This window comes from Equus asinus, chromosome 2, assembly GCF_041296235.1.
Source record: "Equus asinus isolate D_3611 breed Donkey chromosome 2, EquAss-T2T_v2, whole genome shotgun sequence".
Taxonomy (NCBI): Eukaryota; Metazoa; Chordata; class Mammalia; order Perissodactyla; family Equidae; genus Equus; species Equus asinus.
This window is the reverse complement of record NC_091791.1, coordinates 1640988-1663950: the sequence shown is the minus strand read 5'-3', so window position 1 is coordinate 1663950 and position 22963 is coordinate 1640988. Positions and strand designations below refer to the sequence as shown.

The 22963-nt window shown below is 54.6% G+C and overlaps 1 protein-coding gene across 1 annotated transcript in view; it reads right to left on the bottom strand.

Moving 5' to 3' along the window:
- STK32C (serine/threonine kinase 32C) overlaps window positions 1-22963 on the bottom strand; it is a 101106-nt gene that overhangs the window by 42451 nt on the left and 35692 nt on the right. Inside the window, exon 2 of the mRNA XM_044748434.2 lies at window positions 6262-6317. Coding sequence (XP_044604369.2) covers window positions 6262-6317 — 56 coding nt within the window. The remainder of the gene's footprint in view (window positions 1-6261; window positions 6318-22963) is intronic.

The following is a 22963-nucleotide window of genomic DNA, read 5'->3' as shown; positions in this document are numbered from 1 at the left end:
TGTCCTGGGAAGGCCAAGGACCTTTGTCTAGGCCCTGCTGGGCAGTGGCTGGGCACTGAGCCGGGGTAACTGCAGCAGGTCCCAGCGTGGCCCCAGCCCCAGCTCTAGGAGAAGAAAGCTGTGTCCACGTCAGCCCAGGGGCCTCAGGGCCCCCAAGGGGTGCTCAGCCCAGCGACAGGCAGGGGCCTGGGGACTTCTCAGAGCCAAGGAATGAGGGGTGGGATAGAGCCTCATCCCCAAGTGGACCCCCAGTTGGAAGGAGGGGGGAAGGGCATGTTTCAAAGAAAGAAATACACCCACAAAGGCTGCAGTAAGGGAGGGCCAGGCCCAAGCCAGAAACAGCAGCTTTGCCTCCCCGAGGGTGGCGTCCCATCAATGAGGTTTCTGGAAGGGCACCAAGGAGGACCTACCTGCCTCCCAGGGGGAGGGGCAGAGCCCACCCTCCACCCTCAGCAGCCCTAGGGGACTCCCCAGGGCAGGATGCTCACAAGAGGGCCCCTCTCCTCCCTCCCTCACGGGACCCCTCAGTCCTATGGCTGGAACCACCCTGGTGAACATGAACTGTGAGTAAAGACTATGCTACAGAGATTCCTGCAAGCGTAATTCCAGATGGACAGGCCTCTGGGGAGTTTGGTTTTTAATGAAAACCAACTCTGCCCATGAGCCAAACCTTGAACCTGGGGCAGAGGTGGGCAGGACCCCACACAGCCAACCCCAGCTGGTGGGCTATGCACTGGAGTTGGTGGGAGGCAGTGGTCTGGGACTCGTAACCTGGTCCGTGGGGCTGGCGTCCCTGATGTGGACCCAGGGGGCAAGTCTGAGGTTCCCAAGGGCAGCCTCAGGCCCGGGACAGTGAGTGAACTCCACACCTTCTGGGAAGAAGGCCAAGCCAGGATGCAATGTACAGGAGAGGGGAGGAAGAGGAGGAGGAGAAGGGAGGAGGAGAGGGAGGAGAAAGAGAATGGGGGAGGGAGGAAGAGGAGGAGAAAGAGGAGAAAGGGAGGGAGGAGGAGGGGGAGGAGGAGATGGGAAGAGAAGAAGGAGAGGAGGAGGAGAGGCAGGCCCTGGGGCATCCACATGTAGGCTGGCCCTACTGACATCTCTGCTTTCGAGGGGCATGATTTGCAGACAAAAACATCAATATGTTCACAGTTCACCATTTTTAGAAATTGTTTCTTTGAAACTGTGGTTTTCCAAAGACCAGGTCAAGATGGCAACTAGCTAAGTCAGCCTTGCCCAAACTCTGTCCTCCTTCCCAGGCTGCCGGGGGGCCCCCAAAGGCAAGGCTCTGAGCCGACATGCCCCACCGCTGGACTCCCCACTCCACGCCAGCACTGCAGACGAACCCTGCCTTCAGATCTCAGCCAGCTGCTGCTTCTGCTCCAGCAGACGCTCCGAACTGGCGGGGACGGTGAGCGCAAAGTGGGGGCTGCCCAGCCCCCAGGGGCTATCCCAGTGCCCCTGAGCACCGTCTGCTTTGTAACAAATCTCTGTAGACCACTACACCCTCGTTTGCAGGGACAGATGCAGCGCAGGAGCACAGAATCATGCCAGGCCAAGAAGGGCTGCCCTGCGCTAGCTCATCCCAGGGCGGGAAGAGAGCAGCCTGGTTGTCCCCGGCCATGGAGCTCGGGAGCCACCCAGGGCTGAGCAGGCGAGTCCCCACTGTGGCTGGTGAGAGAGGGCCCAGGCGGGCAGCGGCCACCTAGCCCTGGCAGGATCCCAGCCCAGCTCAGGTGCCTTGGGAACCAGCCACCCCTGCCCTTCCCCACCCTTAGCTAATATCTGCTACCCACTTTGCAGCTCGCTTGAATGAAGTGTCTGTCACTTGAGATCTGAGATCCCAGATATGGCGCATTCAGTCCCTGGCTGAAGGCTGCCACACGTGTCACCATGGAGACCCACGGTCCAAACACACCTGTGGCGCTCGCCTGTCCCCCACTGAGTGAGGCCCACGCCTGGGGGCTCATACTCGACCAGGCACAGCGGTGGGAAACCTCCCAGTTCCCAGTGCTGGGTGGGCACCATGCATAGGCACGATGGTGGGGAGAGTGTCCCATCGGCAGCATGGCTCTCTCCTGGCTTCTCTGCGCCGAGGATGATGCCAGCCTCCTCACGTGGTCAGGTGGTCATGACGTTCCAGAAGAACCAGGGACAGAGCCCTCTCCAGCCCTCAACTCAGGGGATGCTGTGTTCTCACGGCCCACAAAACCACCACCAGCTTCTGCTCTGCCCTGGAGAGCAAAATCATCTCCCCTGGGACATGACTTCTCCAATAGCAGGTATCAATGGGGTAGACACGTGCCAAGCTGTTCAAGGCCAACCAGCGATTGCCGGGAGAGAGGATGCCCAGGAGAAGAGCGAGTCCATCCAGCAAATGTCCTTCCCATGGAGACTTCCAGAGTTCCTCTGGGATTCTTCTTGGGGCTCCAGCTCAGCAAAGAGAGCCAGGCATTAAGTTCTGATGCCTGAGCCAGGTGGGCCACCAGGGTCTGCTGCCCCCAAGCAGAGGACGCCCAAGCACGCAGTTCAGGCTCGACGAGGAGTGAGCGAATGAACGAGGGATAAACCTGGAAGCTGGCGCTAAGAGGGTGACTCCCACCGTGGGGCAGGGATGTCCTCTGACTGGGAACTGAAAACGGGAGCTCCAGCCAGCTGGTCCTTCTAATTTTCACTCATGTTCACTTCGAAACTTCATGCTAATCTTTCTATTTATGCATCTCTGACTTGATCTGCCCTCCTGAGCCCTGGACCACCCGACTACTCTCTCCTTGCAGGAGGCATTCCACTAGTCTCTGCTCTGAATAAAAATGTCACTGTCCTGCTGCTCAGTGAAAACAACTTCAACAAAATCAAACCCCAGTCCCCAACAGGAGGCCTGCGGGCGCCCAGTCCCTTCCTCTGCAGACACCTGGGGACGCGCAGGCCCGAGGAGCCTGACGCTCACACGGTTCCTCACTAGAGATGAGTATGCCACCAATGGGACCTCAACGTCAGTCTCTGTGACCATCAGGGAACACAAATCACAACCACAACAAGACACTACCTCACACGCCTGGGATGGCCACTACCAAAAACCCAGGAAACAAGAAGTATTGGTGAGGACGTGGTGAAACTGGAATGCTGTGCACCATTGGTGGGAATGTAAATGGTGCAGTCACTGTGGAAAACAGTGTGGAGGGTCCTCCCAAAATTAAAAATAGAATTGCCAGGGCTGGCCCTGTGGCCGAGTCGTTAAGTTCGCGCGCTCCGCTGCAGGCAGCCCAGTGTTTCGTTGGTTCGAATCCTGGACGCGGACATGGCACTGCTCATCAAACCACGCTGAGGCAGCGTCCCACGTGCCACAACTAGAAGGACCCACACCGAAGAATATACAACTATGTACCAGGGGGCTTTGGGGAGAAAAAGGAAAAAATAAAATCTTTAAAAAAATAAAATAAAAAAGAATTGCCATATGATCCAGTAATTCCACTTCTGGGTATATACCCAAAATAACTGAAAGTAGGATCTCTAACAGATATTTGCACACTCACGTTCACAGCAGCATTGTTCACAATAGCTAAAACATGGAAGCAACCCAAGTGTCCCTCAACAGATGAGTGGATAAATGAAATGTGACATAGCCATATAGTGGAACATTATTCAGCCTTTAAAAGGAAGCAAATTCTGGCACCTGCTATAACATGGATGAGCCTGAGGACATTCTGCTCAGTGAAATAAGCCAGACACAAAAGGGCCAATACTGTATGATCGATTTATACGAGGTCCCTGGAGCAGTCAGATTCACAGACAGAAAGTGGATGGTGGGCGCCAGGGCCCAGGGAGGGGGAGGGGCCTTAATGTTAAATAAGGACGGTTTCAGTTTTGCAAGATGAAAAGAGTTCTGGAGATGGATGGTGGCTGCACGACAATGTGACCGAGCTTAATGTCATCAGACTGTGCACTTAAAAATGGTTAAAATGGTAAATTTTATGTTATGTGTAATTTACCACAATAAAAACATTTAAAAAACAATAACCAGTCTTTATACCCAAGGACCAGATACAGCAAGTTGGATGATTCATTTCGAGAAATTATGGCCCCAGAGAGTAAACGGCCATTTCACTGGAACTGACTGGTCGTGACAGACACACACCAACTACTTTGCCTCTACTCGTGAAGGAGGGCATCTGAATGTTCACACCCAGATGACCGAGAGCAGTTCATAAAGCCAGTCTTCACTGTGGGGTCCCACGTGGCTGAGCCTGTGCACACCCTCGGAAATGAGGCCGCGGATACACAGACGCACACAGGGGCCCAGCCACGCACATTCAGAGCCAGCCTTCTCAAGCCCCAATGAGTTTCCAAACCCTCATTCCTTCTCCTCATGGGGTCACTGCCCTGGCCACTGAGAGCAGCTGGAAGGACCAGTGTCCAGGACTGTGGTGGGCCCTGGCCTTCCCCACATTCCAGACACCCACCCGGCAACCAGCAACTGCAGCCCAGAGACCCCTGGAGGCCTAATTAGGTAGCCTAATTAGGGAGCAGGAAGGAGCCCTCCAATTAAGCCATAACTTCCATCTGAAAACAAAACCCCGACAGGATCCCACGGCTTCCTCTTGTCACCCCACTCTGCAGAGCCCCATTTCCGGGACCCTGTGGCCAGCTGGTTCTCCAAAGCCAAGAACTGGTCAGAGAAGACAGAATCCTGGGGCTCTGCAGACACTGTGGGGATGGGAAGGCTGCCCAGCTGTGTGCACGAGTTGCTGGAGGGGAACGGTGGGGTGGAGAAGAGGTGGGGACAGGAAAGCGGCTGCTGGGCGCCATGCCCACCAGCCTCACCTGCCTCAGGTTAGCCTGTGCCCTGAGAGTCCTCAGCATGCCTCCTTGGCCCATTTTCCAAATGCCTGGATGACCCCTGTGTCTCCCCATAGAAACCACCCCTCCAGAAACCCGGTCACCGCTGGTGTCCTCCGCTGCCGGTTCCACTACTGTTCCCTGAAGCCCACCCTGCCTGCCCCTCCAGCTTCCCCACACCCTCTGTGGCCCTGGGGGACAGAACCTCCCCTCAGCTGCGAGAAGCCAGGAGGGCAGAGGCTGTCCCAACCGGCCGTCAGTGTCTGAGAAATTCAACTTTAGGACCTGGTCTTTTGCATCAGCCATCTTTGCACAGTCGACAAAAGGCACAGGTCCAGCAGTTACCTCCTGACATGGAGAGATGTTAAAACATTCTCTCCTGAATGCATAAGAGGATTCAATGGACTCGTGCAAGGGGCTAATTTGCTCTGGCTTATAATTACCCCAGGCTCCGGGACCCTAAGGCAGCCCCCGTGTGATACAACGAAGTGGAGGCAATTAACAGCCTCAAATACTCTGTGCACTAAGCTCGGTAGCACAGCAACCCTTTCAAAGGCTTGCAGAGCTTAAACAGACACGGGTCCAGACAGCTGTGCAGACAGAGTGGGCGCAGCCCTCACCTGCCAAGGCCCTCGACGGCTGCAGAGAAGCTGTCCGTTCAGAAGAGATTCATTTACAGCAGACCCATCAGGGCCGAGTCCCAGGAGCTAATTTTAACCTTTTCAGAAGCTCCTCAAGGCTCTTTGAGTTATAATTACCCCCATCTCTAGATGTTACAAGGCAGCAATCAGGGATTTGGATCTGGCCAAGAAAAAACACAAGGACGTGGAGAAACGGCTCGGGGAAGGCGTACGAGGACGCAAGTGGCACGGCCACCCCAGGAGGAGGAAGCACACTGGGCGCCCACCCTCGGTCCTGCCACCTCCATGCCCTGCAGACCCTGCGTGGGCTCAGCCTGGCCTCTGGGCTCCAGCTGCAACAACGGTCTCCGAGCAGCCCAGCAGCTCTGCATGTGGCCAATCAGCCACACCAAGGAGCAGCTTCTACAACGCTTCCAGAACTTTTGGGCCTCAAGCAGGCTCCCACCTCTAAGGAAAACTCTTGCCCGCAAAGCGAGCCTCAGCATTGAGAGTAAGTGGGTGTCGGGGTCTTGGCCCTGCAGAGCCCAGCAGCTGAGCCATCTTACCCTCAGCTCCTGCTGAGCTGTGAGACCCTGAAGACCTGGACTTCAGACCCTAGCGGTCAGGAGCTCAGTCAACAGCCCACCCAGACGGCCCCCACCACCACCGGCCTGCTGGGCGAGAAGCACACCCACCCCCTCCATCGACAGACCCAGGGAGGCGGGCCTCTCCACAGCAGGCGGACCGAGGGGCCAGCCTGTCCAACACTGTGGTCCTGCCACGGCCTCCTGTGCCTCCACCTTACCTTGCCGAAGCTGCCCTTCCCGATGGCCCGCAGGATCTGGAAGTGGTCAAAGTTCACTGCAGAAAAAACAGAAGGACACCAGGTGAGGTGACCGAAAGGCCCTGTGCCTGCCACCAGCCCCGGTCAGAGCAGCCCCCCAGTGGCCCCCCCCCCGACCCTGAAGGAATCCCTGTGGCCCTCCTGTGGCCCATTCCACCTAGAAGTGGGTCAGTTGTGGTGCCAGCTGGAGGCTGAACTCAGGCTCCTGTGCAAAGCAGGAAGGACCAGAGCCAAGGCAGGGAGGAGGGTCCTGGGGGCCGTGCAGCCCCCTCCTCCTGGCTCATTGTGGGGCTGGGGCAGGCCACCCCGCCCACAGACAGGACAGGGCATGAAGGGAGCAACACGGTGCCCAGAGTAGCTCAGCCTCCGTCTCAGGCGCCAGCAGCCCCAAGGAACACTGCACCCCATCCACGAAGACCCCAAAACAGGCAGCCCCGGGGTCTCAGGGCAGCCCAGAGCCTCAGAAGCAGGCTCCCCACCCTCCTGCTGAGTCTGGAGGGGCAGGGTCTGCCCCGTGGGATTTGCTGGATGAGCCTAAGTGGAGCCTGCAACAGCCCCAGGATTAATAACGGAGGCAGGCACAGGACCATGGCCTCTCCGGGGGGCAGACCACAGGCCTGGGTGAAAGCACATGAGTCCTTACTTCTGTTGACTTTCTCGACAGAATCAGTGAGAAAGGGATCATTGGAAATTGCAGCTTTTCTTAAAGTCACAACCCTCTTGAAAGACACTCCTGTTTGCACGGCAGCCCCGCGGTTAGCGGGAATCCTTGTTGAACAGAGAAAAGTCTGGACATGCTTCCCAGGGCTCCCACTTCTGTTTTGAACCTGATGCTTCCTCCTTAACGTGAGACGGGGATTCCACAAGGTCCACGCGTGTTTCTTCCCCTCCTTGTTCCTCAGTGCCCCAGGCGCCCATCTCTGCCCAGGGCCCAGGCCAGCCTCGCTTCCTGCTACCTCCCCCAGCACCTGCCTGCTCCAGCTGACCCAGGCCAGCGGCTGGCCCCACCTCTATCCTGGGTCTGTATCCCCAGGTCCGTGCCCTCACAGGTCGCCACCCCCCAGGCCTGCGCCCCGCCTCCCCATACCCATGACAGGGCCTGCCACGTGGCTCCTGGCTCTCATTCTTTTCCATCAGGCCTCACGGCACCTGGAGAACCTGGTCCCAGATGCTTATGGACATGTCTTTGCACGCTTCAGAAGCACAGGAGGCCCAGCACGTCTGAGAGCACTGTCAGCACAGCCTCAGCTATTCCGACACGGAGTTGAGGATGAGGGCCGTGGATGCTGCCCACGCTAAGAACAGAGCCCACAGAGGGCGTCCTGCTGTTCAGAGACCTGGCCCCAGCGTGTTGGTGGCCAGAGGTCCAGTCCAGCGCAGCCCCGGGAGCAGAGGTTAGGCGCCTCCCCTCCCGTGGGCAGCTTGCTGTGGTGTACCAGGCCACCAGCCCCTAGCCGTCAGCACAACGCCCCAAGCATTGGCACCCCCCAGCCGTGAGTTAGCAAGGGATCTTAGCCAAGATAATCAGCATTTTTAGAGAAAAGCACAAATTCCAGATGTTAGTCTTTCCAGGACAAGAAAGATGGGAACTAAAGGGTATTAAGTAATATGTCAGAAGCATAAGGAAACCCACAGCAAGTATCCCACTCCACTCTCACACCCTGCAAAGGCGGGTATTGTGGAGGGTTTAATGGAGGGGGAATCTGAGCAGAGGAGACGCTAGCAGACCTGCCAGCTCAGAACCAGAGCAGCAGGGGGTGGCGGAGGACGCTGGCTGCCTGTGGCCTCCCCAGCAGCCTGGTAGTTTTGAGCTCATACTACTCCCACTCCTTAAGACACGGGGCAGGGAGGAGTCGGGGTCCCGACTTTCCAGCTACTGCACAGAAGTCAGAGCCACTTCCAGGTGAAGTTCAGCCCCCACTGCCGGGGAGGGGCTGGAGCCACCAGGGTGGGTGAAGTGGAGGGTAAAGGTGGTTCTCGCCCGGGGTGGGGTGCTGACCCATCAGTGGGAAGGCACGGCAGTGTCCTGAGAGTGCATGAGCCCAGCAGCCACGGAGTGCTAACCCAAGTAGGGGTGGGAGCAGCGAGCCCTGTCTGTTTGCCTCACCCCCACCCCACCCTCAGCCCCAGACAGGCTCTGGCAGCCCTGGTGGTACCAAACCTCGGGCCCGTGGGGCGTTGATCCCCAAGCCTCGCATGCAAACCCTCCACTACCCACAGACGTAGGTCACCACCCTGGTGTCCTGGGAGCCTCTGTCCTCTTGTCCTCTGACCCTCCATCCCTCCAGGCAGGTCTGCAGCCTCACAGGGCCCTGCTGCCCTGCACGTGGTACCAGAGCCGCCCGAGCCCTGGACGGGCCCTTGACACCCCTACATCTCGGAGAAGGCACTGCTTCTCCCGGGCCATTCGGGGCTACACCTCAGCCCTGTCCGACTGAGGGCTCTGGCCACAATCTGTGTGGGAGGCTGGGCACCGCTGAGCGAGCCAAGGTTGGAGGCTGCTGAAGGAACCACGTGCCAGACCTGTCCTGGACCCTGAAAGAAGGCAGGGAGGAGCCCTCCTGGAGTGCACACTCCAGTGTGGGGAGACAGACACTAAGCCAGCAAACAACACAGTGCCTGGGAGGAAAATAAAGCAAGAAGAGGGGTGGGGGCATCGCTACTTTTTACAAGGTCATGCGTGGGGGATGTTTTGGAAGCCGACATTTGGGCAAAGAACTGATAGCACCAGCCGGGGGTCCCTGAGTCATGGCTGACCGAGACCAGTGTGCTGCGTTCTTAAAGGTGGCGTGTCGCTGTGTAATGCTGTAGGCACACTTGCCCCTGCATTGATGCCTCCAACATCACAACACAGGGCAAAGGAAAAGGTCACTCGACCCCAGCAATCCCATCTAACATTCACGCATCTCCTTCCCAGGAATGTAAGTCCTGCAAGCAGGAAGCGTGTCTGCGCGTCACGCCTGCAAGGAAACAACGCAGCTCTGAGCTCCAGTCCCCCAGACCCTCCTGCAACACGGCCGCGCAGGCACGGCACATACTCTTCCTGGTACAGATAAATATTTAAAAACAAGGGTTTTAAGAATATCTGTTCTTCAAGGAAGGCTTTTATTTTGCAGAATTGGAGTTGCTACGAAAATAGGTCATCTTGATGCAGCTGACTGACCGTGAGCGGAGGGAGATTTTCATTCTGTTTCCCCATGGTCGAGATGCAACACCAGCCCTCCTGCACCGCCCCTGCCTCGGGGGAGCCCACGCCAGGTCCTTTCTGAGGGCTGCTGGCTTGGCTCAGGGTCACCGAACTGAGCCCATCGATCGTGGAGCAGCTTTCTCATGGCTTGTCCTAGCACTGAGCCCACAGCCCCGACAGAACTCCCCCAGGTGGCATTTGACAACATCCTCACAGTTTCTCATCCAATCTCAGGAGCCCTTTTCCAGCGCGGTCAACGCTCCAACACCCTTGTTTCTAGTGAGACTCACAGAAACCACTTCAGGTTTCCTGGGGACGCGCAAATCGCTGTAACTGTGCTGGGAACAGGCCTGGGAACACAGGAGCCCCTGGACGGTCACACTCGGCCTGGATGTGGGCTGCATCATCGGTCCTGCAGGTCCTGGGAACGGATGGGCCGGTGGGCTCACTGGAAAAGGTGGGCTGCAGGGAGGGGAGGGGGCGGTCACTCCCACAGTACGATGCCACAGCCACATACCCTGGACAGAGCAGGCGGGGAGAGCTGAAATGCTGGCTCTCGTGCACTGACCACAAAATGCAAAGCAAGATGTTAGGTAACGTTCGGACACATTTTCCCTAAAAATAAAACAATGGTCTGCCTTTCGTGTGTGTCCGGCCCTGGGTGGGCAGAGAAGCCTTTCCAACAAGCCATCTTGGGAAAGCTCTGAGTCCAGTGAAATCTCAGGGTGAAAATGAGGTCCTTTCATAAGCCAGGGCCTTTCTTAAAACAGACAAAAATTGCCCCCAACGAAGAAGGCAAGAGAGGAGATGAGCCCGGGAGCGTAAAAATAGACCCGGTGCAGAGTCATGAGTCACCGCTATTGTTGTTAGTGACACAATGCACGTGCCCACGGAAGGTGCCCCAGCAGACCTGGAGGGGCACCCCAGCTGCCAGCGCCCCCCACCCCAGGTCCCAAGGCCTTGGGAGGGTCCTGTCCTAATGCCTTCAAGGCCACGGGAAGTGGCTGCCCAAGACAGTCTGCAGAGAAGTCATGTGGACAGTGAGCTGCCCATGGCCACAGGGCAAGTCCTGGGTGTGGGCTGCAGCCGGAACCTGGCCCCAGACCGTTGCCTTCCCAGCCTGCCTCACCCAGTCTCCTAGGAGACGCCTGGCCCTCACAGTGTCCTCAGGTAGGACCAGCCCCCTCGTCCTCAGGAAATTCCATACCAGAAGTGGGAATTATCTAGAAAGCTGTAATAATAAATGTTACTGTTGATGACATTCATGCAGAAGCTGATAAAAATTTGTGACCCACATTCTATGACCCAGAAAACTCTCGAAGAAAATCATCCACCCAACTCTGAGGCCTGCTGTCTGCAGGGCTTGTGTGGCCTCTGCCGAAGGTCCCGCCTGGCCCTCGCAGGCCAACACGGGCCCCGCACTGCCTCCTCGGGCGCCTGGGCCGGCCCGCCTGGGAAAACAGGACACCTGCATGCAGGCCAGAGTGCTCACAGACGGTCACCTCAGAGACACACTGAGGCCTTGACCAGCTCACCATCACCCGTACTCCGAGGCCACGGGCCTGCGGGGAACCAAGACCCAACAGGTGGACGGTGGCAGGCGCCACGGGCAGGCGCTTCAAGAAGGCCTCCTCTTCCTCATGGCTTCCAGTTCTCAGAGCAGCCTGGAGAGGGGTCAATGCTCCTATCTTACAGAAGAGAAAAGGAGCTAGAGAGGCCAGCAAACTCTTGGTAAGGACCGCGGGGCCCTAGAGGCAGAAGAAAGAGGATGGAGTTCCTCTTCTGACTGCCTGGCCCCTCGCAGGGGCCCCTTGAGTCACAGGTCTCCCTGGCCCCGAGGATGTCCTGAGGCCCCCGGGCAGGAAGGTCAAATGGGGAAACGGCTGTCTGCTCTGGCCTCTGACTCCAGACTCCTCAGCCCCAAGGGGGGCTGAAACCTGGCGACGGCCAAGCATCCTGTGTGCTGCCCACCAGCCTGGGACAACCCAGCCAGGCACCTCCACCCACTCTCTACGATCCCGCCTGATCCCTCCTGGCCACCCTACTCAGCCCCCAGGCTCTTCTCCAGGAAACCTCTGCCAGCCCCTCCCCACCCTGCCTCACGGGCCTCCTGCTTGTCTGTGTCTGTAGCTGTAGGGCACAGGACAGCCCTGCGCCCGGCACCACTGCAGCCCCTTCCAGCACAGCACCCGACCCGAGGGCGGGAGCAAGGCCCTCACCCTGTCTTTTCTGAGAAACAGACAGAGCAGGGATGTGACACCAGCCAAGAGACACAGCTGAGGCCTCCGGGGGCCCTGGGTTCCGGAACAATCCTGGCTTCTGGTGCCCAGGAAGACGCCCAGAGCCCCAGGGCCACATGGCTGCAGATCAGAAGCCAAGGGGTGCTGGTGCCTGCCCGCCCACAGGCTGGACTCTGGGACTCTGGGGTCAGCATCCTGCCTGCCCGTCCCCCTCCTCCACATCTACTTACAGGAAATGCTTCGGCCCATAAAACACGCTTAGTGGCAACTTCCCAGACGACCACTGTTTATCCTGGATCCCGTCCGGCCTAAAATAGTCTGGAATTGTGTTCCGGTGTCTCATACTGATATCCTCAGACAGCACCGGAAACTTTCATAAATTAGTGATTAGGGCGACAGCCAGATCAATACAGTATCTTGGCTGCTGGGCCCAGCTCCTCCAGGGCCTGCTGGGAGGTCACTCGGGACAGGACAGGCAGGGCATCGCCCCGGGGCAGCCAGGGCTTGGGGTGCTCCGGCTCCAGCCACCTCCCGTTGTTGTGAGCAGTTGTGACTCCCCCGGCTGCCGAGAGGGGTCCCGCTGTCCAAGGCCCACGCTGGCTGCCCCTCACCACCAGGTGCTCAGGCTGCTCCAGCACCACCAGCAGGGACAGACCTCTAGGACCTCGGTGCTACTTCGCCCCCTGCATCAGCCGTTGAACCTGCGCCGGGGCTCACAGTCCCGATGTGCAGACGGACAGGAGTGCACCGAGGCCCGGGAGCTGGCGGGGCCGCCCTGGCTCGGGAGCGGGATCAGGGAGAGGGAGAAGGAGAAACAGGCCTGCAGAGCAGCGAGCCCTGAACCCCAATGTGGGTTTGCCCAGCAACAGCAAGGGGGCTGGTCGGGGAGCAGCAGCACGGGACAGAGGCAGGAGGTCCAGGGAGCCCGCCCCTCCTTGTACGCACATCTCCTCTGTGCACTCAGCACCCAGCGGGGGACGGTGGCGAGGCCCGGAGTCCGAGTCTCGGGGAGAAGGTGTCCCCTGGTGCCCTGTCTGGCTCTGGTCACCCCCAGACTGGAGCCTCAGCCTGCTTCTAGGATGGCGCACTCGGGGCAGGGCAGGCACCTGCTGCGGGGACAAGGGGTACCTGCCCTGCCGCCCGCGGCCTTCGAGGGTCCCCGCCCCTCCAGGCCTTGGTCCACCAGGTGCTGTCCCCTGCCATCCAGATGCTGAGATTCCTGATCTGAGCAGGAGGGGGTCTCCACTCGGGGTCTCCCATCAGAGCGCCCCCTCCCAGAGGCTGATCCTCAGAGTCCCTGTTGTGGGGGGGGTGAAGGCCATCCTGGCCCTCGGCCTACGGGGCACAGGGCGGGAGGCGTGCAGGCAGGAGAACCGCCCAGCTGGCTCTCTCCCCACAGCCTCTACATCTTCACGCAGGCGGGCAGATGGGGTGGGCGGCCTGGTGGGCTACGGAGGCCCAGAGGTGCAGGTGGGAAGCGCGTGCCCAGCAAAAGCCCCTCCACGTGCGGGAAACAACCAGCAAACAACACTGGCCACCTCCTAAGCCAGCCGTTAAATATTTCAGCCAGAAGAAGACCACTGCCGGGTGAAAACTCTAAATGCTCTGAGGTCATCTCTTCAAAACGTAAATTCATAAGTGTCAGAAGGCTGTTCAAGGCCCAACCTTCCTGCGAGCGCGACACACGGACCTGGGAAATCAGAACAGGCCCCGCCCCGGCTCAGCCGCCCCGAGAGGCCCTGGAAAGCTCAGGTGACTGGCAGAGAACCGCGCAGGGCAGCACTACCACTGGTCTTCTCACAAGAACACTGAGTCCGCACGACGTAAACTCACCGTCGGAACCATTTGTAAGTGTAGTTCAGTGGCATTAAACGTTGTGCAAACACCACCACCATCCACTCCATAGCTCTTTCATCTTGCAAAACTGAAACTCTGTCGCCATTGAACACTCACTCCCCAGCCCCCACCCCAGCCCCTGGTACCATCTCCTTGCTGTCTCTGTGAATCTGACCCTCGAGGGACCTCACGTGAGGAGAGTTACACAGTATTTGTCCTTTTGTGACTGGATTATCTCATGGAGCATAACATCCTCAAGGTTCATCCATGTTGTGACACATTGCAGAATTTCTTTCCTTTTCAAGGTTGAATAATATTCCATTGCATTAGGCACCACATCCTGTTTATCCATCTGTTGGTTGAACTCCGGCTGCCTCCACGTGTTAACTATTATGAATGATGCTGCTGTGAGCAGGCCTGTAGGAATAGCTCTTCCAGACCTGCTGTCAGCTCTTTTGGGTAGACACTCAGAAGTGAGGTTGCTGGATCACATGGTAGTTCTGTTTTTAATTGTTTTTTTAAGATGGGCCCTGAGCTAACATCTGTTACCACTCTTTTTTCTTCCCTCTTCCCAAAGCCTCCCAGCACATAGCTGTGTATCCTAGCTGCAGGTCCTTCTGGTTGTGCTGTGTGGGACGCCACCTCAGCATGGCCTGATGTGCAGTGCTATCAGTCTGCACCCAGGATCCGAACCGGTGAAACCCCGGGCTGCCGAAGCGGAGAGTGCAAACTTAACCACTCGGCCACAGGGCCGGCCCCATGGGAGTTCTATTTCTAATTTTTTGAGGAGCCACCATACTGTTTTCCACAGAGGCTGCACCATTTCACGTTCCCAAAGTGCACAAGGGTCCCAATGTCTCCACGTCCTCACCGACACTTATTATTTTCTGGGGTTTTCTGAGGGTGGCTTCAGGAGGCTCCACAACCAATCAGGTGCCCAGGGTGCCAGGTTGGGGGGTGCCACACACGGCCTGACTGAGGACAGGGAGTCTGGGCGAGTCGTGTGCACTCATGTGTATGTACATTCATATGAACATGTTTGTGTGTGCATGTGTGCATGCATACACATTTGTGTGTGTCTACACATGTGTCTGTCTGGCATTGGTGTATTGCATGCATGCGCGTGTGCATGCTTTTTTATGTGTGTGTTTACATGTGCTTGTTTATACATACCTGCACGCACATTTGTGCACACACAAACTGACCTGTGCCCACAGGCCCTCACTCACCAGAATTCCAGGCTCACGGGGGGAACCCCCAAAGGCTCCTGCACCCCTGTGGGTCCAAAAAAGCAGACAGTCCCGGGGCTTCTGGCTGACATCCGCTCGCAGCATGGCTTAGACTAAATGCTGCTTCTACCCTTTTCCCCAACTGGGGCCCCCAGACCACAGGCTGGGAGACGGTTCCTACCTGATGTGGGTGCCTCCCATCAGCCTCCCCAGACACCGCTGACCAGGTGGGACCCCGGCCCTGCACATCCTCTCCTCCACCAAGGGTAGGGTGTAACTGATTGTCTGGACATTTCAGAGCTTCCTGCAGCGTCCCTGAGAAATGCAAACTCCAGACTTTCTGGGACACAACACCCTGCGAGGCAAGTAACTTCAATGAAGGAGCCGAGCGTTTTCAACCGGCCTTAATAGATCCAACAGCCTACACGTGGCAGCTGGTTAACTATTAATCTGGGTTGCCATAGTTTCTTGTCACTGGACAAGGACAGGGCGTACGTCACCGAGGCCCAGGGTCATGCACGTTGCATATAAACAGCATTAAGTCTGATCCAGGGAAAAAGTACAGCAAAGCCCCAGGGCCAGGAAAGAGGGGTCACCAGACTGGGGGCTTGCGTCAGAGCCGTCCCCAGAAACAGCCCTCCAACGGAGGGCACGTCCTCCACGCCCCACACCATCAGACACAGAGACTGGCCCCAAGCAGCCTCCTCGGCTGGACCCTGCCTGCTAAGCCAGAGATAGCTGCACCAAAGGCCCACCCAGAAAAACCCGGCCAAAGTGGGGACAATGGCAGTTCCACACAGGTGGCCGGTCAGAAGACAAGACACGGTGTCAGCAAGGCTGACCACCTAGGGGGGCAGGTGGCCTGTCTCTGTCCACAGCCCAGCCAGAGCCATTGCAAAATTGCTCCCCACCACCTCCTCAGCCCTGGCCAGTCTCTGCATGCAGGGGAACAGGTGCCACCCAGGCCAAACCCAGCCTCCCACCCCCTCCCCCGATGCCACACACACACAGAGGCTTCTGTACCATGGGCAACGTCAAACCACGAGCCACGGGAGACCGAGCTCTTCCAGAGCCAACGAGTCACAGGTAGAGACTCGGGGTGAGCAGAGGGCCCAGCACAAGGGCCGCCTGCCCGGCCCCTCTCAGGAAGCCAGGGCCCCCAGCTGGCCCGTCCCCAGGTGCCTGCTTCCCAGCCCTCACCTAGGGGACCGTGTCACTCCAGGGGCAGGCCTGCGGCTCAGGCTCACCCCAACAGCAGACAGCGTCAGGAACCGGGAGACACAAACCACTGCTCTGATGCAGAGAACCCAGCTCAGGCCAGGCCAGGACCAGGCACCTGATGACGAGGCCCCCGCCCTCGGCACTCCTGCATGGACCACAGGGGCCTCGCGGGCACCATTCATCACGGACGACGCACATCACCACATGCAGAGGGGTGCCAGGGACAGGGAGAGACAAGGCCCAGTTGAAGGTCGCCCCAAATACCACAGCAGCCTCAAGGGGCTACGAACACACACCCTGAACCTACAGTCACTGTGTCCCCTCGGGGAGCTGGCAGGTGGGCCTGGCGCCCACGTCATCACACGGACGCCGCGAGGGGTGGATCACTGGTCCTGGACAACCTCCTCGGGAAGTAATGATGCATCTTTCCCTTCCGCCCACCCTGCAGCCAAAACGTGACCGCGCCCCCCAGGCCAGAGCCGGGCTGCAACAGAACAAGACCAAGTGGACGCAGCCTGTTTCCCGCATGTCCAGGCTCCTGTTGAGAGGAAAGAGAGATGGAGGAAGGGGTCTGGGGCTTCTTGAGGAAACTGCAAAATCTCCCTGCCCGGCTCCTCAAGCCCGTCCGATCCACACCGAGGAGAAGGGCTGTCCATCGCCCAGTCCACAACGCCCTGGAGGCCTCTGACTACAGGGTGAGCAGAGGCACTACTTTCTAAACTGACGTGGAAAGACGTAAGTGGGCCCAGGGGTCCTGGTGCTCTGTTGTCTCAGTGAGTCAACCCCACAGAGAAGCCTCCACACCTTACGACCCGGAGGCCAGTCACTATGCCTGCAGGTGGACGGGCTCCCCTGTGCGCAAAGGTCAGAGCAGCACCCGGCCAAGGTGGGGAAGACCTGGAGGCTGGCCCTGCCCGGGCCCAGATCCTGATCCCACTGCCGAGACCAGAAGGCAGCAGGAGTGACGGCCACTTCCTAAGGTTCAGGCACAGGCGAGGCTGAGCCACGTGTGGTTCGGGCATGCACACTTGAGAAAGGTTTTAAAACTTTAGGGAAATATAGCCACAAAACCCAGCCGCTGTGTGCCTTGCAGGAAGCACAAGGATGGGGTCGATGGTAACATTCCAACTCGGGCTGGGACGGGGTCCACTGTGTGGATAAGTTAATAAACAGAATAACACGTTTAAAAACTCAGGAGTGCGTTTCAGCGAGTCGGCCTGAATATAGACCTGGAGAAATTTGTGTGAGAGACAGACCACAGAGAAGGTAACCCACGACACAGCGAAAGGTGGCAACAACCCAAGTGTCCATCAGCTTGTGAAGGGATAAACACGATGTGGTCTGGCCATCCCGTGGAATATTATTCAGCCATGAAAAGGAATGATGTTCTGACAAATGCTACAACAGAACACAGATGAACCTTGAACACACCATGCTGAGTGGAAGAAAACAGACACAAACACCGTACACTATGATTTCATTTATATGGAATGTCTAGAACAGGCAAATCTAGAGAGAGAAAGTAAACTTGTGGTTGCCAGGGGCTCCGGGGGGACGGGGAGTGACTGCTTAATGGCCCAGGGTTTGCTTCAGGTGATGGAAATGTCTTGGAACTAGATGGAGCGGTGGTGGTTGCATGACACCATGAAGGCACTAAATGCTACCAAATTGCTCACTTTAAAATGGCAAATTTTACGTTAGGTGAATTTCACCTCAATTCAAAAAATAATTGTTTTAAAAAAAATAATTGTTTTAAAAAGTGACTCATGACCAAATCAGGTATGTACGGGATATATGTGGGTTTCCTCTTTCAAGCTGACTGCCCTGGGTGGGAGGCAAGGGGGCAGGACAGTCGTGAATCCTACTTCTTCTTGATGGAAGAGGTAACGAAATTGGGTGCCTAGCTAAGGCAGCTCTATTCTGACTGAGCTCCTTTCTTCACAAACAACATTAAACTATGTTAAACTCACACAAATCCAAGCCCCCTCCATCAAACCTGTTATTTTATTTATACTCAGCCTAGTTTCAAAAAAAGCACTAGAGGCAGCGTTCCATTTCCTTGACCCGTCACGGCAGCCAGCAGCAGGTTCTGTCTGGAAGGATGCGAGAGCTGACGTGAATGCCGATGGCCCTCTGGAGGGAGGCATGGGCTGACGAAGCCAGGCTCTGCGGAGTCAGCCCCCTGCAGCCACCGGCCCTGCCTGACCACCTGCTCTCCTCCTTCCAACCACAGCCCCCAAGTCTCCAGGGATCCAGCTCCCAGGCACACCCTGCCCAGGCCTGGCCCACCAGAGTGAAGGTGTCCAATAGGAGCCAGCCCTGGGCTTCCGGAACCACGGGAGAAGCGTCCCCCAGGGTGGCAGGGGCAGAACAGATGTATGGAGGAGCAGGTGGGGTTGTCACCGCTCTCTAGGGGAGCTCGTCAGAGCGTGAGGCTGGCAGAAGGACAGCAGAGCCGTGAGATGGAGGATGACAGCCGTCAACATCCACTCAGCCCTCCTCCTGGACCAGCGGCACCCTCAGACTTCCCATTTCCCTGACTGATGCACTCCCTTCTTACTGAAGTCCTTGATTAAGAATCCCGAGGGGAGGCTGCCTCCGACTTAACCAGGCACACCTGTGCCTAGTGTGGCTGGCTCTGCGTCCTCCCCTTGGTCTGTGGATCCGGAAGTAATGCTGCAACTCTCCTAATTTTAACCACACGGTAACCTCTGACCTCTAGTAGAGAAAGCTGCCATGGGCTGCCACTCACTCTTCTCAGGGGCCCCTGGTTCTTCCAAATAAATTTTCAATCAGTCTGTCAATTTCCACAAAAACTCTGTAGGGTTGCTTTTTCCTTTGGAATTCAGCAACTCTGTCCATCAATTTTGAGAAAACGACAGTGTCAGGATGTTTATATCCACTAATATGCTACGTGTCTTCACTTATTTGGGATTCATTTCTCCACACAGACGTCTTGTGTTAGTTGTTGCCACTGTACAAGGTTTTTTTACAGTCTGACTGAGGCATAACTGACACACAATAAACTGAACACGGTAACATGGACGACTTGATCGGTTCTGTGAAACCATCCCCATGGCTGAGTGCTGCTCATCATGGTGTGCCGCCCGGAGAGGAGAGGGCGTCTTCAGGGTGGGAGGGTGGGCCTGCAATATGCACACCCAACAAAGATATCCAGGAAACGTCTAGAATACATAAAGAACCCCTAAAAAACCAACAAGAAAAAGACTGAAAGCAACAGAGAAACAGTAAAGTTCCTGAGTAGGCAACTCAGGAAAGAGGATATCCACATGCCCCGTCAACATGAAAGGGAGATCAGCTTTTCAGCCACCAGGGACGTGACAATAAAGCCCAGAGGGAAACCACCTCATGCCTAATGCCTAAAACAAAAAAAGCTAACAAAACAAAGGTCAGCCAAGATGCAAGCAACTGGAATTCTCATACGTTGCTGACACAGTGGAACTGCGCAATCACTTCAAAAACTGTTTCCTAACAGCTGGCAGAGTTGAGTCAATGAATATCCTGTGCTCTAGCCAATTCACGCCCAGAAATACACACACATGTCATCAAAAGACAGGCACCAGAAACTTGGAATGGTTGAAAACTGGGAACTACCCCAAATGCCCAACCTCAGTAGAATGGCTCAATAGAGTGTGATCTGTTCACACAAAGAATTCCAGACAGAAAAGAGAATGAATGGACCACCCATGCACACAACAGCCTGGATGAATCTCACAGATGTGACACGTCAAGGGAAAGAAGCCAGACATGCAGCAGTAGATGCTATGTAATTTCATTTATATAGAGTTAAATTTTTATAGACATTCCCTCTTTGTTTTAGAAAATACCTATTTTCTAATTATTGGATGCAGACTTCTATGTAGATCCATTATTGTGTTCATTGTTAATCGTAAGATTTAGATCTTTTATTCCCTTGTGGAGTTGTGTTTCCTTGACCTAAAGATAATAGAGAGAGAACTACTGAAATCTCCCACTACAATGTTGGATTGATCTATTCCGCTCTGCAGGTCCTTCACACATTTTGAGGCTATTTTGCTAGGTACATACAAGTTGGAAAATAAGACATCAAAATTTGGAGGATACAGCCAAAGTGATGCGAAGAGGGAAATTTATAGCTCTAAGTACTTACATCAGAAAACAAGAAGACAGCAAAAGAAGAACAAAGTGTATCTAAGGTAGAAGGAAGGACACAATAAAGATCGGAAATCAGTTAAGTAGAGACAGACACTAGAGGAATATCAACAAAGCCCAGAGTTGTTTTTATGAGTCATAAAATTGAGGAAACCTTTGGAAGATTGATCCTTTTAAAAAGAAAGAAAACACAAATAGTAAGAACTTTAGAAAGAGGATGTCACTACAGTCCCTACAGGCATTTAAAGGAGAATAAAGAAGTATTATGAATAACTTTACGCCAACAAATTATACTATATACATGAAATGGAAAAATTCCTTGAAATACACAATTTACCAAACAAATCCAAAAAGAAATACACAACCTGAACAGCCCTTTATTCACTTTTTAAAATAATGCATTCATAATTGAAAACCACCCTATAAAAAAGAAGTCCTGCCCAGATGGCTTCACTGGTGAATTCTATCAAATTTTTAAGGAAGAAACAATAGCAATCTTACACAATTTCACTTAGAAAATAGAGAAAATGAGTACTTCCTAACTTGTTTTATAAGACCAGCATTTTCCTGATATCAAAACCTGACAAGGATATTACAAGAAAAAAAAATGACAGGCCAATATTCCTCATGAGCATAGATGCAAAATTCCTTAACAAAAATATCAGCATATTGGCAGCAAATATATAAAAAATACAATATGTCATGACCAAGTGGGGTTTATGCCAGGAATGCAAGGCTGGTTTAACTTTGAAAGTCAATCACTGTCAGTCGCTACACTAAGAGGAATAAAGAAGGAAAATCACGTGATCACCTCAGCTGACACAGAAAATGGATCAAAGTGTACAGCCACTGGTGGTGAAGGCTCTCAGCAAACGAGAGCAGAACTTCTTCACTGTCGCCAAGGACGTCTACAAAACAACAGCTACAAAAAGTCTGCGGCTAAAACCACATTTCACAGCGACATATTGAACACCTTCCCCCTCAGATGGGGAACGACGCAAGGTTGTCCCCTCTCACCACTTCTTTTCAACGCGGTGCTGCCCTAGCCAACGACATAAGAAAAGAAGTGGGAAAGACACACGGGAAAAGAAGTCAAAATGTTTGATTCACAGATGACACAGCTGTCTACAGAGAAAATCCTAAGGAAGCTACAAACCCGCTAGAACTAGTAAGTGAATTAATCAGCAAGGTCACAGGATTCAAGATCTATACAGAAAATGTATTGGATTTCTAATAGAAAACCAACAAACCATTGGAAAATGAGATTTTTTCTTTTTTTTGAGGAAGATTAGCTCTGAGCTAACTGCTGCCAATCTTCCTCTTTTTGCTGAGGAAGACTGGCCCTGAGCTAACATCCGTGCCCACCTTCCTCTACTTTATATGTGGGACGCCTACCACAGCATGGCTTTTGCCAAGCGGTGCCATGTCCGCAGCCGGGATCCCAGCCCGCGAACCCCCGGCCGCCAAAGCAGAACATGCCCACTTAATCACTGTGCCACCAGGTTGGCCCCAGAAAACGAGATTTTTTAAATTCCACTTACAATAGAACCAAAAGCATCAAATACACAAGAACACATCTGAAGAAAAGTGTGCAAGATCCATATGTACACAGCACAAAGAAGTGTTAGGAGAAACTGAAGAAGACCCAGACCAGAGCGGAGGCACACCTCGCCACGGGCTGGAATAATGGACGTCGTGAAGACGTCACTTTTCCCCACATTTATCTAAAGAATCAACGCAATTCCAGCCAAAACCCAGCAAGCATTTTTGTAGAAACTGGTAGGCAGATACTAAAATTTATAAGGAAATATAAAAGACACAGAATAGCCAAAAATAATCCTTAAAAAAAAAAGGAGAAGCTGGAGGACTCACAGTACCTGACTTTAGGACTTAATACGAAGGTACGGTAATCAAGACAGCGTGGCGCTGGTGTGAGGACAGACACCCAGAGTGAGGAACAGACAGGTGGCTCAGAAACAGCCACACCGTATGTGGCCAGCTGGTTCTCGACAAGGGCACAAATGCACGTCGGCGGGGGAAATGTGAGCCTTCAACGAACATATGGAACAACTGAGTTACCACACGGGAAAATATTAACCTTGACCCATCATCACACCATACCCCCAAAATAATTTTAGATGGATTACAGACGTAAACAAAAGTTAAAAGGATAAAACTCCTGGTAAAAAAATAGGATAATATTTTCGCAACCAAAAGACAGGCAAAAATTTCTTAGCCCAAATGCCAAAAATGCCAACCATGAAAGAAAAATATTGATAAATTTTGCTTCATCGACATTAAAAATTTCTGCTCTTTAAAAGACACTATTAAGGAAATGAAAAGCCAAACCTAGGAGAAGTATTTGCAATACACACGCCCAAGAAAGGATTTGTAACCTGATTATGTAAAGAACTCCTGCAAATCAATAATAAAATGACAACCAATTAAAAATGAGACTTGGACACACAGTTCACAAAGGAGGATCCACCACAGGCCATGAGCCCCTGGAAAGATGCGCCACACACCAGTCACCAGGCAGAGGCACATTTGGACCCAATAAAATACCACCATCCCCGGCCGGGAAGGGTCCATCACAGCTACACTGACAGTACTAAGTGTCAGCACGGAGGTGGACCGACTCCACCCCACGCTCTGCTGGGGGATGTGGAACATGCTAAGTTGCTGTGGAAAACTCTTTGGCAGTGTCTTAAAAAGTTACACATACGTGCACTTGCTGTGCCACCAAGCAATTCCATCCCTAGATATCGCCCGAGAAAGCAAACAGGTGATTACCCAGG